The sequence below is a fragment of the Austrofundulus limnaeus genome, unplaced genomic scaffold (genome assembly GCF_001266775.1).
Source record: "Austrofundulus limnaeus strain Quisiro unplaced genomic scaffold, Austrofundulus_limnaeus-1.0 Scaffold47, whole genome shotgun sequence".
In the NCBI taxonomy this organism is placed as follows: domain Eukaryota; kingdom Metazoa; phylum Chordata; class Actinopteri; order Cyprinodontiformes; family Rivulidae; genus Austrofundulus; species Austrofundulus limnaeus.
Genome location: NW_013952449.1, coordinates 2,343,035 through 2,357,417, shown reverse-complemented (window position 1 = coordinate 2,357,417; position 14,383 = coordinate 2,343,035). Strand labels below are relative to the sequence as shown.

Below are 14,383 nucleotides of genomic sequence, written 5' to 3'. Positions count from 1 at the left end.
ACACACACACACACACACACACACACACACACACACACACACACACACAAAAAACAGTACCGGTGTTTGTTCAGCCTTTAAATCAGCTGTTACATCATTTGTAAACTGAAAACTATCAGTAATGAGTGTTTTTATTTTTCTCTAGTGTGAACCTCCCTCCTGTTTTCATCTCTTCCAGAGCATCCACACCTTTGAAAGGTTACTGAGACATGGACGGAGCATGGAATGAAGACATGACAAGAGGGGTGGGGTGGGGGGGTTATGAACAAGTGAGGGGGATGAAGACACGTTTTCTGGATCCGGCATTCTTACCTCTTATTGGTGTACCACCTGTGAGGTAATTTGAATGCAGATAAAATTCAAAATAATCGTTAGTATAAAAAATAGACAGCAGGGGAAAGAGAGACATACAAAAACAGAAGATATAAGTTTTTATCTTTAAATTTTAAATGCCATCTTCAGCAGCATTAGCAAAGCTAGCAACACTAGCAGCATTAGCAGCAGCATTTGCAGCGTTAGCAGCATTTGCAGTGTTAGACGTCATCATCCTGTGACAAAAGCAACCATTAATATAGTAAACCACTAATTTAAATTCCAAATGTTTTCTTTGAAAACAACATGGATGGTACCTGTGGTCCAGCTGCTTGAAGTGCAGCCTGGACAGCAGCCACAACCGCATGTTTGATGTCTTGTAGGTAAAGGTTAGATGTGTTGGCAGAATTTGCAGCACTAGCAGTTGCTATCGTCTCAGGATGATGACGTCCTAACAAGAGCCGAGCATCAACAGCAAAGGCTGTGTACCATTCTGAAATATTTAAAGTGGACATATGATGCTTTTAAATTCTTCTTTTTCACATTTAGATCCTTCAGTCTATGTAAAGTGGAACTGAAATGCTTTGGTCTAAATTCATCCTTATTGTAACTCCACAATCCCCTCTTTGAACCCTTTTTCTGAGGCGTGTCTCAAAGTAACTCGTTTTCAGACTGTCTCTTTAAAGGCAAAGGAGGGGCTTCACACCACACCCCCCGTCTAGCTTCCCGACTGGTCTGATTGAGGGGTTTACGATTATGTAGTGGCATAGAAACTTTTTATTTACAAATGAATAAAAAGATGTCAGCAAGGGAAGACTTGTCCGTCCAGCCTTACATGTTGGAGTCAGAGTCTGACCCAAAGCCAGAGGAGAATGAACTGCAAACTGCGGTTGGTAAAGGCCCTGTCACGCTATAATGTCTTTAGACAACCTATGCCAACTTATGAAATATGTTTTACGTCTAAATTACTAATAAAATTTATACAATTGATCAGTTTGTTAGCATTACAGTATGTACACACCTAAAAGAGGCTTCCAGTTGATTTTTTTTATTTTGTCTTCAACATAAATATCTTTAAAATTTTCACAAGTTGACATAAGTTGTTTAAAACATTATAGTGTAACAGGGCCTTAAGTTCAGACATTTTTTTTAGAATTTGTCACAAACATTTGACATGTTGGTTCAGAAAACGCTATAGAAAATGGAACAGGTAGAAAAATATGACCCAACAGAATTTAACGTTATCTACGGGAGAAACTTAACTGAAAATTTCTGCACAGAGATTCCAATTTATAGAGTTGGGCAATATTGGCAAAAAAATGAATCACGATCAATTGTGGTATTTAACCGATAATGATTAATTTGACGATTAATCCCCTGGAGTCCCTGGACACCCTTATGTCCTAGTCACACGACCAATTTAGTGGAAAAGATTTTTTCTCCGTAAAAATCTGTTCCAAATTGGGTCAAAATTACAGACTTCAGGCTATACATCAATTTTTAAATTGTGTTGATAAATAAATTGCAGAACTTTTTTTACCGAGCGGACTCTGCCTGGTGGCATTAATCGTATTAATCATCAAGTGCTAAGAAATAATCGATTAATGTTTTTCTGACAATTAATTGCACACAATACGAATATGCCCAATCCTACGAGTTCAAAACAAAACATATTTAACAACTAAATATGTCATGATTTGTCAGTTTCACCTTGGTTTTCCTAGTGTTTCTATGTTCCCCAGTGTGTCTCAGCCCAGCTGCCCTTATTTGTCTGATTAGTCACCCTCGTGTTTCTCACCAGGTGTTCTCAGTTTGTCCATTAGTTGTCAGTGTATTTAAKTCCTGTCTTGTCTCAGTCTGGTGTCAGATCCTTGTTTACTGTTTGCGATCGCTTGTTCTCTTGCTCTTTATTCATGTTCTTGATCCTGCCCATATCTCCTATTCCTGTTTGCTGCCACGTCAGCACCTTTTGTTTTGTCTTAATAAACCTTTTTTGCCACCCTCACTCAGTCCTGCATTTTGGGGTTCAAACCAACCCAGCCAAATCTTTACAAAATAAATGGATTTTGCATGATATGTCCCCTTTAAAATAAACTTTACCATTTAGCTGCGATATTAACGATTTACCTTTCACATTTAGATTTAGGATTTAATTTTTACACAGGCTTTAACATTTAGTAAAAATTAGCAAATGTAGGAACAGTGGGCTAAATAACCATAAAACGTTAGTTGAAAATTTTCACAAGGATTTTACACTCAAAGTGAGCTGAATAATGAAAATGTGTTATTGACATTTTTAACATTTTATTTTACACTTGGTGACTCATACACAATTTCCTCACCGGAGTTTCAGAGTCTTTTGAATTAAGTTTTGAACAGTTATGTGTCATAAATCTTCTCTCATAATAGTTGCAGAGTCTTGGCAAGCATTTTGAACTCTTGAAAGCTCTAGAGCTGGATTATTGTCACCTGCAGGGAGCTCTCCTCTGAGAGAATAAAACTATTTAAAAGGTCTACAAAAATCACACTGATTTGAAACAATTATGAGAAAAACTGGTCCAACTCTGCCTGTCTTTATTTCTAAAGTGTACTGCAGCAGGATAAACTCACTGAAACAAATGATCTGTGCAGCTGCATTTTGAGTAGACAGTTTTTAAAACTGCGTTCTTGACCATGCACATAATTCTGTTGTCTAACTCTGCCCACATTCTACCCAGCTATGCAGCAGGCCCCACTTCTTTGGTTTAATCTGCTGCATTACACTTTGGAAATGAAGAATTTTTTTTATTCTTTTTTATTATTATTACTATCAGGGTGGGTTTTGTTTTTAGACCTGCAAATGTTTTATTTTTTTAATTTATTTTGTCAGAAGAGAGCTTCACGCAGGTGAAACAATCCAGTCCTGATGCTCATGAGACAGGTCAGAGATAAAAACAACAACTTTGTTGCACAAATGTTTCAGATATGTTTGATATTAAAGTCTCTGTGGCTTACATGATAAAACTCAGTAATACAGGGCGTGCTGAGTTTTAAGGCTGTTTGATTCTTCTTCGGTCTCTGTACCTGACCGAACCGTTCATATGCAGCTAATGGTACAGCGGGCTGGTTAGGATGTCAGTGATATGATACTGATACAACTGGTAACAATAAATAACAGAGGGGATGAAGGGGGGAACACTGGAAGCTGTGTGACCCAGTGGGGTTTTGATAAAGGGCTCATCAGCAGCTTCCAGAGGTGGGGGGTTGTGGGGGTGTTGGACTGGATAATACCACCATCACTGCCCCTCTTTCTGGTCTCACATGCCACACTGTAACATCAAGTCAGTGTGCCATGACTGATTTTCAAGGTTCATTGTGAAAAATAATAAAAACCTTATTATATTTTCACAATGTCTGGATTGGAAGTGTTACATTTTTGTGTTGTAGTGTTCCTTGTTAAGGGGTGTGTGTAGTCAATTCTCACAGTTTAATTAGAAAAACAATCTGTTTTGTATTAATACCTTATTATTTATTACCCTGTTCAATGTACTGCAAATTTAGGTCCTGTTCAAACAACGTGATTAAATCTATCTTTAACTATCGACTTGTATTCAGATGCAGCTGAATCCAGGTGTGAACGCTCTCAGTCAGAGCCGTTCACATGCAGGTGAATCACCAGAGTTGGCTCTTTAAAGCCAGGTCTGAACAAGTCTTTAAATAACATTTTTCAGGGTAAAGTTACCTCTTTGTGTGTTTTATATTGCACATTTACAGTAAGTGTTCTGTTCCTTCTACGTGAAGTCAGGAACATCACTTTGTATCATTTCCATAATCACACAGACTGAGAAGAAAAAGGCTTCACCTGAACGCAGCTGTTTGATTCGCCCGTTGGTGCTGCTGGTGTCCACAGGCAGCATGTCTTTGAACCAGAAGATCTCTGGGTCAGGGTTCCCGCTGGCTGCACAGAGCATTGTTGCTGTGGTGGTTCTCTCTACGACTTTCAGCTGGGGCCCCATGTCTATGGTGGGGAAACCGTGGGGTATCTGGTCCTCTGAGACAGACACAAACCATTTTAGCTGGAGCCGTGTTTGTAATGGTTTAATCCACAACCCTGAGCCTGGGAGGGGTCCAACCATAAAACTCAAAACTGTGTAGAAATGCGTCGTGGGGAGGAGTCTTTGTCTCAAGGGGAGGAGTTTAAGTATCTGGATGTCTTGTTCAGGAATGATGGTAGGATGGAGCAGGAGATTGAATTAATTGAGGTCTTCAGTAATGAGGGTGTTGCTTCGTCGACTGGGGTGAAGAAAGAGCTGAGTTGAAAGACAAAGCTCTCGATTTACTGGTCTGTCTACCTTCCAACGCTCACCTATGGTCATGAGGTTTGGATGAAGAACAAAAGAACGCGATACAAGCAGCTAAACGGAGTTTCCTTATTAGAGTGGCCGGGTCTCGCCTTAGAGATCGGATGAGGTGCTCTGTCATCTGGGGAAGCTAGGATTATAGGACTTATCAAAAGGAGTCAGTAGACGTGGTTCAAGCATCTGATTAAGATGCTTCTGGATGTCTCCCTTTGGAGGTTTTCCAGGCATGTCAGACTGGAAATAGACCCCAGCAGACCCAGAACTCACTGGATCGACTGTGTGCCTTCTCTGGTCTGAGAACACCTCATTGTCCCTCAAATGTCCTCTCCTTGTCCCACTGCTGGGAGTTAAAGCCAGCAGGACCCAGTTTACACATTCCACATTGGGAAGAGTCCAGACCCTGGACCTCAAGGAGCCAAAATAAACTCACATAAAAAGATTTTTAGACGTTGGCAGTTAAATTTAGACTTTCAGTCTGACAAATATAATAAATATGATTCCCAAATCTTAAAAATGGTTCAAGGGTGTTCAGGAAGTTAATCTGTGTCGTTAAAAATAAACACAAACAACAGGGACAAATGAAAACAAACCCTAGCATTAATGTTCATTCATATACATGAACATGTTAAAAGTGACAGAACTCAGGTCTCACCCTCCAAGACGTTCAGCTTGGCAGTAGAGGTGATTTCCGCCATGCTGTTGGTGGCCGTACATTCGTAGATGGCTTCATCCCGGTTGGTCCTCAGAGGTTGGATACGCAGAACTGAGCCAGAACCACCATCAAACTCCTTCACCTGACAGTAGAGGAATACATACCGTACATTATTTACATTATCTGGGAGTCAGTCCATGCTTGTTGCCAGGTTTTGTTAGACTAGGTGACGTAAGGCTGAAGACCGGAAACCAATGGGTTTTTACCAAAGCTAAATGATAAAGTACCTTCTGAAAGGCTGTTGGAACATGCAGTTGTACAAACTCACTCAGACTATCGTAAAAACCAATGAGCTGGTTTATATCACAGCTTCCTAGAAATAATTGACAATAAAATAAAGACCATAAGATGCATCATCCCCTATGGAGGAGGAGGGCATGTGCTCAAGGCAAAAAACAGAGAGAAACTTCATCACTGTTTAATGCATGAGAAAAATGCTCTAATAAATTTATTCAACATATTTTTTTCTCTGAATTCTAGAAATGTTTCCTCACAAGTCTGGAAACATTTAAACATATACAGCTGACACCAGGGGCTTCGTGTATCTGTGAGTGCACAGCATCCATGCTGAGAGTTGGCGTGTGGACCAAATTGGAAAAGTTTGTACACATAAAAATATTCAGATTTATTCCACTGTGCACACGCATGTTTCTGCACAGCTGTCCTTCATACATCCCAACGAATGTGGAACTGAGCGCATGGCAAAGGCCATGCCTCTGTTTAAACGTGTGATTCTCCTTTTCATCAAAAGTGATGTCTAGCGGGGCTGCCATTGAGCGTTGGCTTTTTGGAAGGCTGTATTGACTGTGGTTAGTCACTTGATTGGTAAAGAGGTTCCTTTAAATCCTAAAATGTGCATCTTAAATATTTATCCTGAAGACTTTGCTATCTCAAACAACTTGAGATCCCCGCTTAATAACTGCTTTTTGGAAGCTAAACAATGTATTGCATCCTCATGGAAAAAAATAGACATTATGTGTCATTTCACAATGGCTTAAACAAATGTCCTTTTACTTTGCCCTTGAGAAAATAAGCCATTTCACTAAGAACAAGCTGGACAAATTTTGGGAAATCTGGTCTGTCTTATCCAACTTGACTCGTGGAAAGAGGACTTGTCATAAGTTCATATGGTAAGACAAATTAAATATTTTGTTGGTTGATCTGTTGATGGGTATGCTGTGTGTTTTTTTTCTCCTCCTCCTCTGTATTTGTGTATGCTTTTGCTTTGTCTAAAAGTATAATTATGTATTTGTAAATTGTTCCTATGTTCTTGATATAAATCAAAAAATAATAAATATGTGTTTAAAAAAGTGATGTCTAGACGAATGGAAAATGAAAACATTTAATGGGACAGGAAGTGGACTGAATTAGTAGTGGGCTGTAAAAAAAACATCATGCGTGAAGAGCAGCGATGGTGTGTTTACTGTACATGAATTATTGTTGGAAATAAATGAACTGAGGGCACAAAACTGCATTTTTACGGCAGAGGCGTTTCCAACTTTACGCTTGTGTAATAATATATTTTATAATTAATGTGTAAACAGATGTGAAAAGTAGTGTATGCGGGAACAAGTCACTATTACAATGTCAGTTGAGGGGTTCTAAGACCAGCTCTGTAGAATCAAACCTCAAATCGTTGGGAGCTGACTTTCTTCCCTTTCTTGGTCCAAGTGATGCGGGGTCTTGGCTCCCCCACAGCCTGACAGATGAAGGATACCACTCCTCCTGAAATACCCGTCTGATCTTCTGGGGACCGGACAAAACTGGGCATGCCTGTTAGAGAAACAGAGAAAAGATAACAAGGACTAAGAAACAGCTTGTCAAACATCAGGTCAAAAACCAACCTGAAAACACAATTTAACCTACTAGGCACAAGTTTCATCTGAAATAATTGTTGGCCATCTTTAATTGGGTTAACCTCGGTAGTTAATCAGTTGTAGCTCTCCTTTCCTTCAACATTCATGAAAATATACCCACTGGTTCATGGTGACGCTACAGACAAACTCACACACAGACACAAGTGGTAGGTGATAATGTAAAAAGTTTTGATTTCAGTTCCATTCCAGCAGAAAACTCATGTGCGACAGTCAGAGGTGAACTTACTCTCTGAGTGAGACGGCAGAATGATCCCAGCCAGCAGGTGGACATAAAGAGCTCCTCGGATCACAGGTGACAGTCCTCTGGAGGATCTCAGGTTCATCTCTTCACCTTTGGTCACGACTCTCCTCCGATGCTGCTGCAGTCTGCTATGACCTCACACATTTATTAAAAAAGACCTGCAGAGGTACCACACAACTAAGGGTTAACTTTGTCTCCAATTAGATATTAGGGATGAAACAACTAATCAATAAAATAGACAAAATATGAAAAGACTTTGAAGGATATAGCACACATTTGTGCATATTTTTGTGTACATTAATTTTTTTTACTGAAGTTATTTGACAAATAATTCCTTATTCATGCATTACAATTTAATATTACATATAACCTGTTTTTTGTGGGATTTATGACAGTCCAAATTTTCTAGTTTGGAATGAAGAGGTCAAAATTAAAAATGTTTTTTTGTTTTGTTTTGTTTTGTTTTCCAATTCTTCGATTAATCGAAAAAAATGATTGACCGATTAATCGATTAATATAATAATCATTAGTTGTAGCCCTGTATGTGCCTTATTTTAAACACGTGATTTTAAACAAATGATCCACCCTTGCCAGAAAATATCACCATATTTTTTCCTAGTTTAAGAAAATAAAGAACCTCTGTAATCCAGCTTGTATCCACTATGTAGGTCAGGGGTGTCAATCTAAGGTCCTGGAGGGGTGCTAACCTGGATTTTTTCCTTGTTTCTCTGCTCCAACACACCTGATTCAGTGTTTTAATAATCTCTTCAAATTCTGAAAAAGCCTGCACACCTGATTTGCATCCACTAATGCAAATCAGGTATGATATATAGTACGTAGGTGGAGCTGCTGTTTACCAGTTTAGCAGTATTAACCTGCTGGTCAGCAAAATTGTGAAAAGAGAGAGTAAGTGAAACAGTCCACAGTTTGAACAAGACCATTAAAAGATTAGAAGCAATATTCTCTCCAGTTACAGTTGATACATTTAAAATAATCTGTCAGAGGAAAGTTTGCTGTGGTTCAGATGTTATGTACAGTATTTGGTCGTGTATAGTCAGTGCGAGCTGGGGGTTACCAATCCAGCCCCATACCCCAGTCCACTGGTGTCCTTCAGGGGTCTATACTAGGTCCAGTGTTATTTAAAATTGACATAAAGAACTAGGGCTGCACAATATATTGAAAAAATTTTGTCATCGCGATAACGGCCTGTGCAATATGCATATTGTAACAACTGCATAAACTGCAATAAATGGTTAGCTCAAAAGTTTGCATTTGTGAATTTTGTCACTCAGACGGAAGCTTGAAGGATTTCACCAATGAAATGGAGCCCTTCATGTATTACTCTTCATATTTTTAAAAATTCATACCAGAATGAAAATGATTAGTTTTGTTTGTTTGGTTTTTTTTGTTCAGAACCCAGAACAGAAAGACATAAACACTACATACTTACATATTTGTTCATTTATCGCATGTCATATCATCATCGCAATATTAAGCACTGTTATTGCACATCACAGGTTTTCCTGATGTTGTGCAGCCCTATAAAGAACATCGGTCATGCTGCTTGTAGTTCGAGTATTCACTTGTATGCTGATGATACCATACTGTATCCACCAAGCTCATCTCTGAAGGCTGTCTTGACTTCCTTAGAATCTTTGTTGTCATAAATGAGAATGAGTTCTTAATGTGGCAGAGTGGGTAGTCGTCCTGTAACCAGTGGGTTGCTGGCCCAATCCCCCATTCGTTGCAGTATAGCAGGGCAGCTGTGGCTACAATGTAGCTTACTGTTATTGTGTGTATGAATGAATAACGAATGAAATTGTAAAGCATCTTTGAGGGTCTCAAAAAGCACTATATAAGACTAAATTATTATTATTATTAAATTAATAAAAATTTAATCAATCCAAAATCTTCTCATAGAGGATAGCTGAGTAATTTGCTATGGTCTGTTGGCATTGTATTCACAGAAGTGAATCAAATGATCACATGCAATAGTTATAAAATGTTTTTGATTTTTACAGTAAAGTTTACCAATATCACTTTTATTAGTATCTTGTTTGCACATAGAATTGGTTGGTAGTTAAACTCAAAGTTAAGAACAAAACTCGGGGACTCAAAAAGGTAAAAATAAAGACTTTCACTAACAAAATAAACAACAAGTCATGGCAGCAAGTACTACTAACAGGAAAAACTCAAAGGCGTACGAGGGGGTTAAAAAATTATCTCTGGAACATAAAATACGAGGCACAAACATGAGCAGGTGCAGAAAGCACAATGCACAGACGGGGAACGAGAGACAAGACACAGATTATAAATGGACAAGACAACAATGGGAAACACCTGGAGAGAGACTCCAGGATCAGGTGAGCGTGGGTCTGACCGGAGAAAACTGACAGAGAAACAAGACAGAAAACACAGGGAGCAGAACAACAGAACACTTTACCAATGAAAAGGAATAACCTGTAAAACTCAAAGAAAGAAACAACTAACTAAGCAAAAAAGATTTGTTCTGATGAAAACAGGAAGATGAAGCAGAGCCAGATGATACTGCTCTCTGAGTTCTTCTTTAGATCAAAAACACTTTCCAGATAAAAAAAAAATCGTATTTTGTTATCAGCTCTGTTAAACCCAGGGTCTGGATCAGATCAGCTGTTTTATGCAGATTTGTCTCAAGGTAAAATAAGTCTCTGTAACAACCTCTTGTATCTGTTTTTGTCGCTGCTGTCACACAGTGTTGTAGTTCAACCAACAGTGTTAGGGAAAGCAGCAGATTGCCCGGGCCCTAAGCTGTGCCAGGCTCAGTGGGTCACATCCCCTCAGAACCTGGGCCCGTCTCCAGTCTTGTTACAGAGGACGTCACGCTCTAAGGAACACAGAACCTGTCCTCTCCTCACTCAGCTCCCAGCTGAGGGGAGCAGAGACATCGTGTCCTCAACATATGGACATGACTCACGTCCACCAGAGGAGCTGAAAGACGAGTTCACGTTAAAGAGCTGCAGGGGGACCGCCATCGATGAGGGACCACTCTGATTGGGGTCACAGCCGACATGGATTCCTCCGACCTCACTCTCAGGGGTGAACGTTCAATAAACTGTATTTATAGAGCTGAGCCTCATAGTGTTCATCTCTACAGAACATTATCACTTAAAAACATGCTGTCACTCCCATCAATGAGACAAAAACATGCAGTGGTTATTGATTCTGATTTGACTTTCACTAACAAACTACATTATTTACACCACCTCCCCCAGCTTTGAGTTGGTTCAGTCTGACTTAGCTGCACCTGTAGCGCTGAGCTCGTCAGTGATACATACGATATGAGACACAAGATAGTTATCATATTCATACAATATTTTTTAACATCTTCAACCTTTAAAATCAAGAGAGCTTTTTCTGCTCCTTGTTTCCCTAATAAACTGTGTTCAGAGCCACAAAACACTGAAAGTGGCCCGTGGGCCAGTTTGAGTTTGTTGATGGGGCCTTTCCAGCCTGTGCAGGTAACATTATGAAACTAAAAATACATATTGAATTTTAATGTTTATATTTATTTTTACATAATAGGACAAAAGAAAAGTTTGGATTTATGTAAAAAAAAAACAATATAGTTTAAACCAAATTTAATAAAAACTAAAACTGAAAATGAAGACATTATTGTTTCTATTATTGTTTAGTCCAGGGGTCTGCACACTTTACTATCAAAGGAGCCATTTGTGCTTCTTATCTCACTAAAAAAAATGTCCAGAGCTCCAAAACAAGCTACAACTGTGATTATCAACTGGTGGTTAGTGGGCCTTTTCGAGGCCTTTTTGGGAACCTTTACGGTCAGTGGAGGTGACATTATAAAACTAAAAGATTATTGTTATTCTTATTATATTATTTGTTATTATACACACCAGGACTAGTAAAACGACCATATTCATGTAAACAAGAAAAATCCCGTATATAGTTTAGACCGAATTTCATAAAAAATAGTACAACTGAATTATTCAGGCATCTTTTTTTTCTAATTCTTATTCTTATTATGATGTATTCTTCAAATAATTTAAAGGTGATTCTGATGGATTTGAGAGAGAGAGAGAGTGAGAGAGAGAGAGAGTGAGAGAGAGAGAGAGCATAGAAAGAAATTGGAATCTTTAAGTAAACAACAGGCTCGCATGAGCTAACATGTTTTACTTTTTGTTTCAGTATTGATCACATATTTGCATACAAATTGACTTCTGTTGTGGGTGTAGAAACAAACAAACAAAAAAAAAATCTGTTATGTTTGTTCATATTTTCAAAGAGCCACTGCAGAGGGACCAAAGAGCCACATGAAGCCCCAGAGCTGCAGGTTGCAGACCCCTGGTCTAGTCTTAAAGGCCTTTAAAGGTAACCCTGATGGATTTGGCAGGAAGTGTGATTATTAAAGTGGCCAGCAGGCTTCTATCTAATCAACATGTTTCACTCTTGTATTATTGATCTCATGTTTGTAAAACTGACAGAAAACTGCTAAAGTTATCCTTTTCTGTTGTGAGTAAAAAACAAATAAAAAAATAAATAATAATCTCATGTTAGCTTTTGTCAAAGCTTCAAAGAGCCCGCCTGAGGCCCCAGTGCCATGGGTTGCAGACCCCTAGTCTACACAATTATCAATACACAACTTTAAACCCAAATATACAACAGTTTTGGCATTTATGTGTACTAAAGAAAACCACAACATTTTTATTATGTGAACGCCTAACATATCAGAAACATCACCACCTCTCCTGTGCACATATTTTCCAAAACACAATACAGAATACAGCTAATCAACCTTTAAATTCACAAAATGGCTATAAATATATGAACCTTGTTTTTTAAATTTTTAAAATTATTTATTATTTATTTAATATTTATTTTTGCGGGGACAGTTTGTATGTTAACAAAATAGCTCTTGAAGCACTGGATGGATTTTACTGAAACACTCAGAAAGTTATCAGTGTACAACTGATTAACTTTTGAAGTCATCTGATTTAAACTGGCTTCCAGCAAAGTGATCTCAGCAAGTAACACAACAATGGCCATAATGAAATCAGCTGTAATAATACTGAGCTACCACTACTGGAGTCAATCATTATATAATGGGAGGGGGGGTGTAAAGGTAGTTCTGTTGGAGGGGCAGGTCACCCTGCTTAGATGTTAGGGAAAACACTGCACAGAACCATAAGTTATTAGGCTGATAGCAGAATACAGAACACATCAAGCTTCCACACTGTACAGAGTGCTACATGTAGCACATAGCAAGATGGAGGCTAACTCATTCCAGTGTTTCTCTAGCTCAGTGTTTAGTTTTTTTCATTTATTTGTTTGCCTAAAGTGTTGTAAGAAAAACGTGGTAAAAAGAACACACCTCTCTTTGCAAACGGGTCTGTTCTGGTTGTCTGAACTTTAAAAAAAATCTATTTCCAGGTTTTGGTTTGGGTGTTTGGGATATAGTAAGGCACTCTTCCCTGGCAGCTCTGACTCTGTCGGCTTTTTAGTGTGATGCTGTGAAATGATGAGAGGAGGTTTTACATTCAGGAAGCATCCAGGGTCACATTAAGGTGCTGGTACCAACACTGGGATCTATTCATCCATAACATGCAGCAGTTTGGAGGATGGGGTTCCACTGAGGAGACCTGAGGCCCTTTAAGCTGGAGAGAATTTCTTCAGGAGTTATTTTCTTTATTTGCTCTCTGCACTTTTATTTACGTACAGAATATCTCCCACATCAAAATTCACAACAACTTAACTACTGAAGTTTTATTCTGAAGCACAGCAGACTGTGACGTAACACAAACAACACACTAGCCATGTTTACATGTGCAACATTCTTTGATTAAATAATTAAATTATCTGAATGATTTGTGTAAATGGGCACAAAATTAATTAATCTGATCATGACGAGCATTTACCTGCACCAGGCTTTTATTCTGAATAGAAGTACTCACGTGCAGAATAAGTGTTTACATGCACGCTGTTCAGAATAAACCTCCCCCTCATCCAGAAAAATTAATTCTGATCGAGCTGAATCAGCTCAGAATATTCTGACTGGGGTGTGCACAGGATGCAGCTTGATTCTGATCACTTATGTCCATGTAAAAGTAGCTTGCTGACTTGGATTCAGACTGGACATAAAGGCAAATGAGAGAAGTGGATGCAGCTGTGGCCTGGGAGCAGGTTGAGACAGGTGTGTCAGACTGACTGAACTGGAGAGGCTGAGAAAATAAATGCAGGGAACTGGAAAAAATGAGAATGAAAGGAAGTAAATAAAAACACAAGAATCCCAAAACACAAACAGGTCTAATGAAAAAATGCAGAAGACCATAAAAAACAGATTTTGACAGGTTTTTAGACTCCAAGCACCCAGCAGCTGGACCTGTATTGAATTAGGACAGTCATTCTAAAGGGGGTGAATCTTTCTGCAGGCAGCATGGTGGAACAGTGGTTAAAGAGCTGTTGCATCTCAGGGAGATCACAGGTTCAGCTCCCTGTCCTCTCTATGTAAAGCTTACATGTTCTCCTCGTCAGTCGTGTATAAAGTACCGCGAAGTGACACTTGAGTAAAAGTACAAGTATCTTACCATAGTTTACTTTAGTAAAAGTTAAAGTCTTCTCTAAGAATTGTACTTGACTAAAAAATTTTCAAGTATTTGACATTTATTTTACTTGAGTATTGAAAGTAAATTCCTGGAATAAAATGTACTTAAGTATTAAAAGTAAAAGTACTTAGTATTTATTTATTATTTTTTGTACATTGCTTGAGACGTTTGTTGTGACATGGTGTAATATAAAAAATTCTAAATTAAACTGAATATTAAATCTAAAAATTTGTGATAATGTGTGTGTGTGTGTGTGTGTGTGTGTGTGTGTGTGTGTGTGTGTGTGTGTGTGTGTGTGTGTG

General features: G+C 38.6%; 1 protein-coding gene across 1 annotated transcript in view; it reads right to left on the bottom strand.

The window, feature by feature from the left end:
• LOC106517276 (receptor-type tyrosine-protein phosphatase F) overlaps positions 1 to 7,640 on the bottom strand; it is a gene marked incomplete at its 5' end in the record, with an annotated part of 30,626 nt that extends 22,986 nt beyond the window's left edge. The window contains 5 exon segments of the mRNA XM_014008027.1: positions 313 to 330; positions 4,154 to 4,342; positions 5,305 to 5,446; positions 6,992 to 7,137; positions 7,468 to 7,640. Of these exon segments, the coding sequence (XP_013863481.1) occupies positions 313 to 330; positions 4,154 to 4,342; positions 5,305 to 5,446; positions 6,992 to 7,137; positions 7,468 to 7,564 (592 nt within the window).
• Positions 7,641 to 14,383: the final 6,743 nt, after the last annotated feature.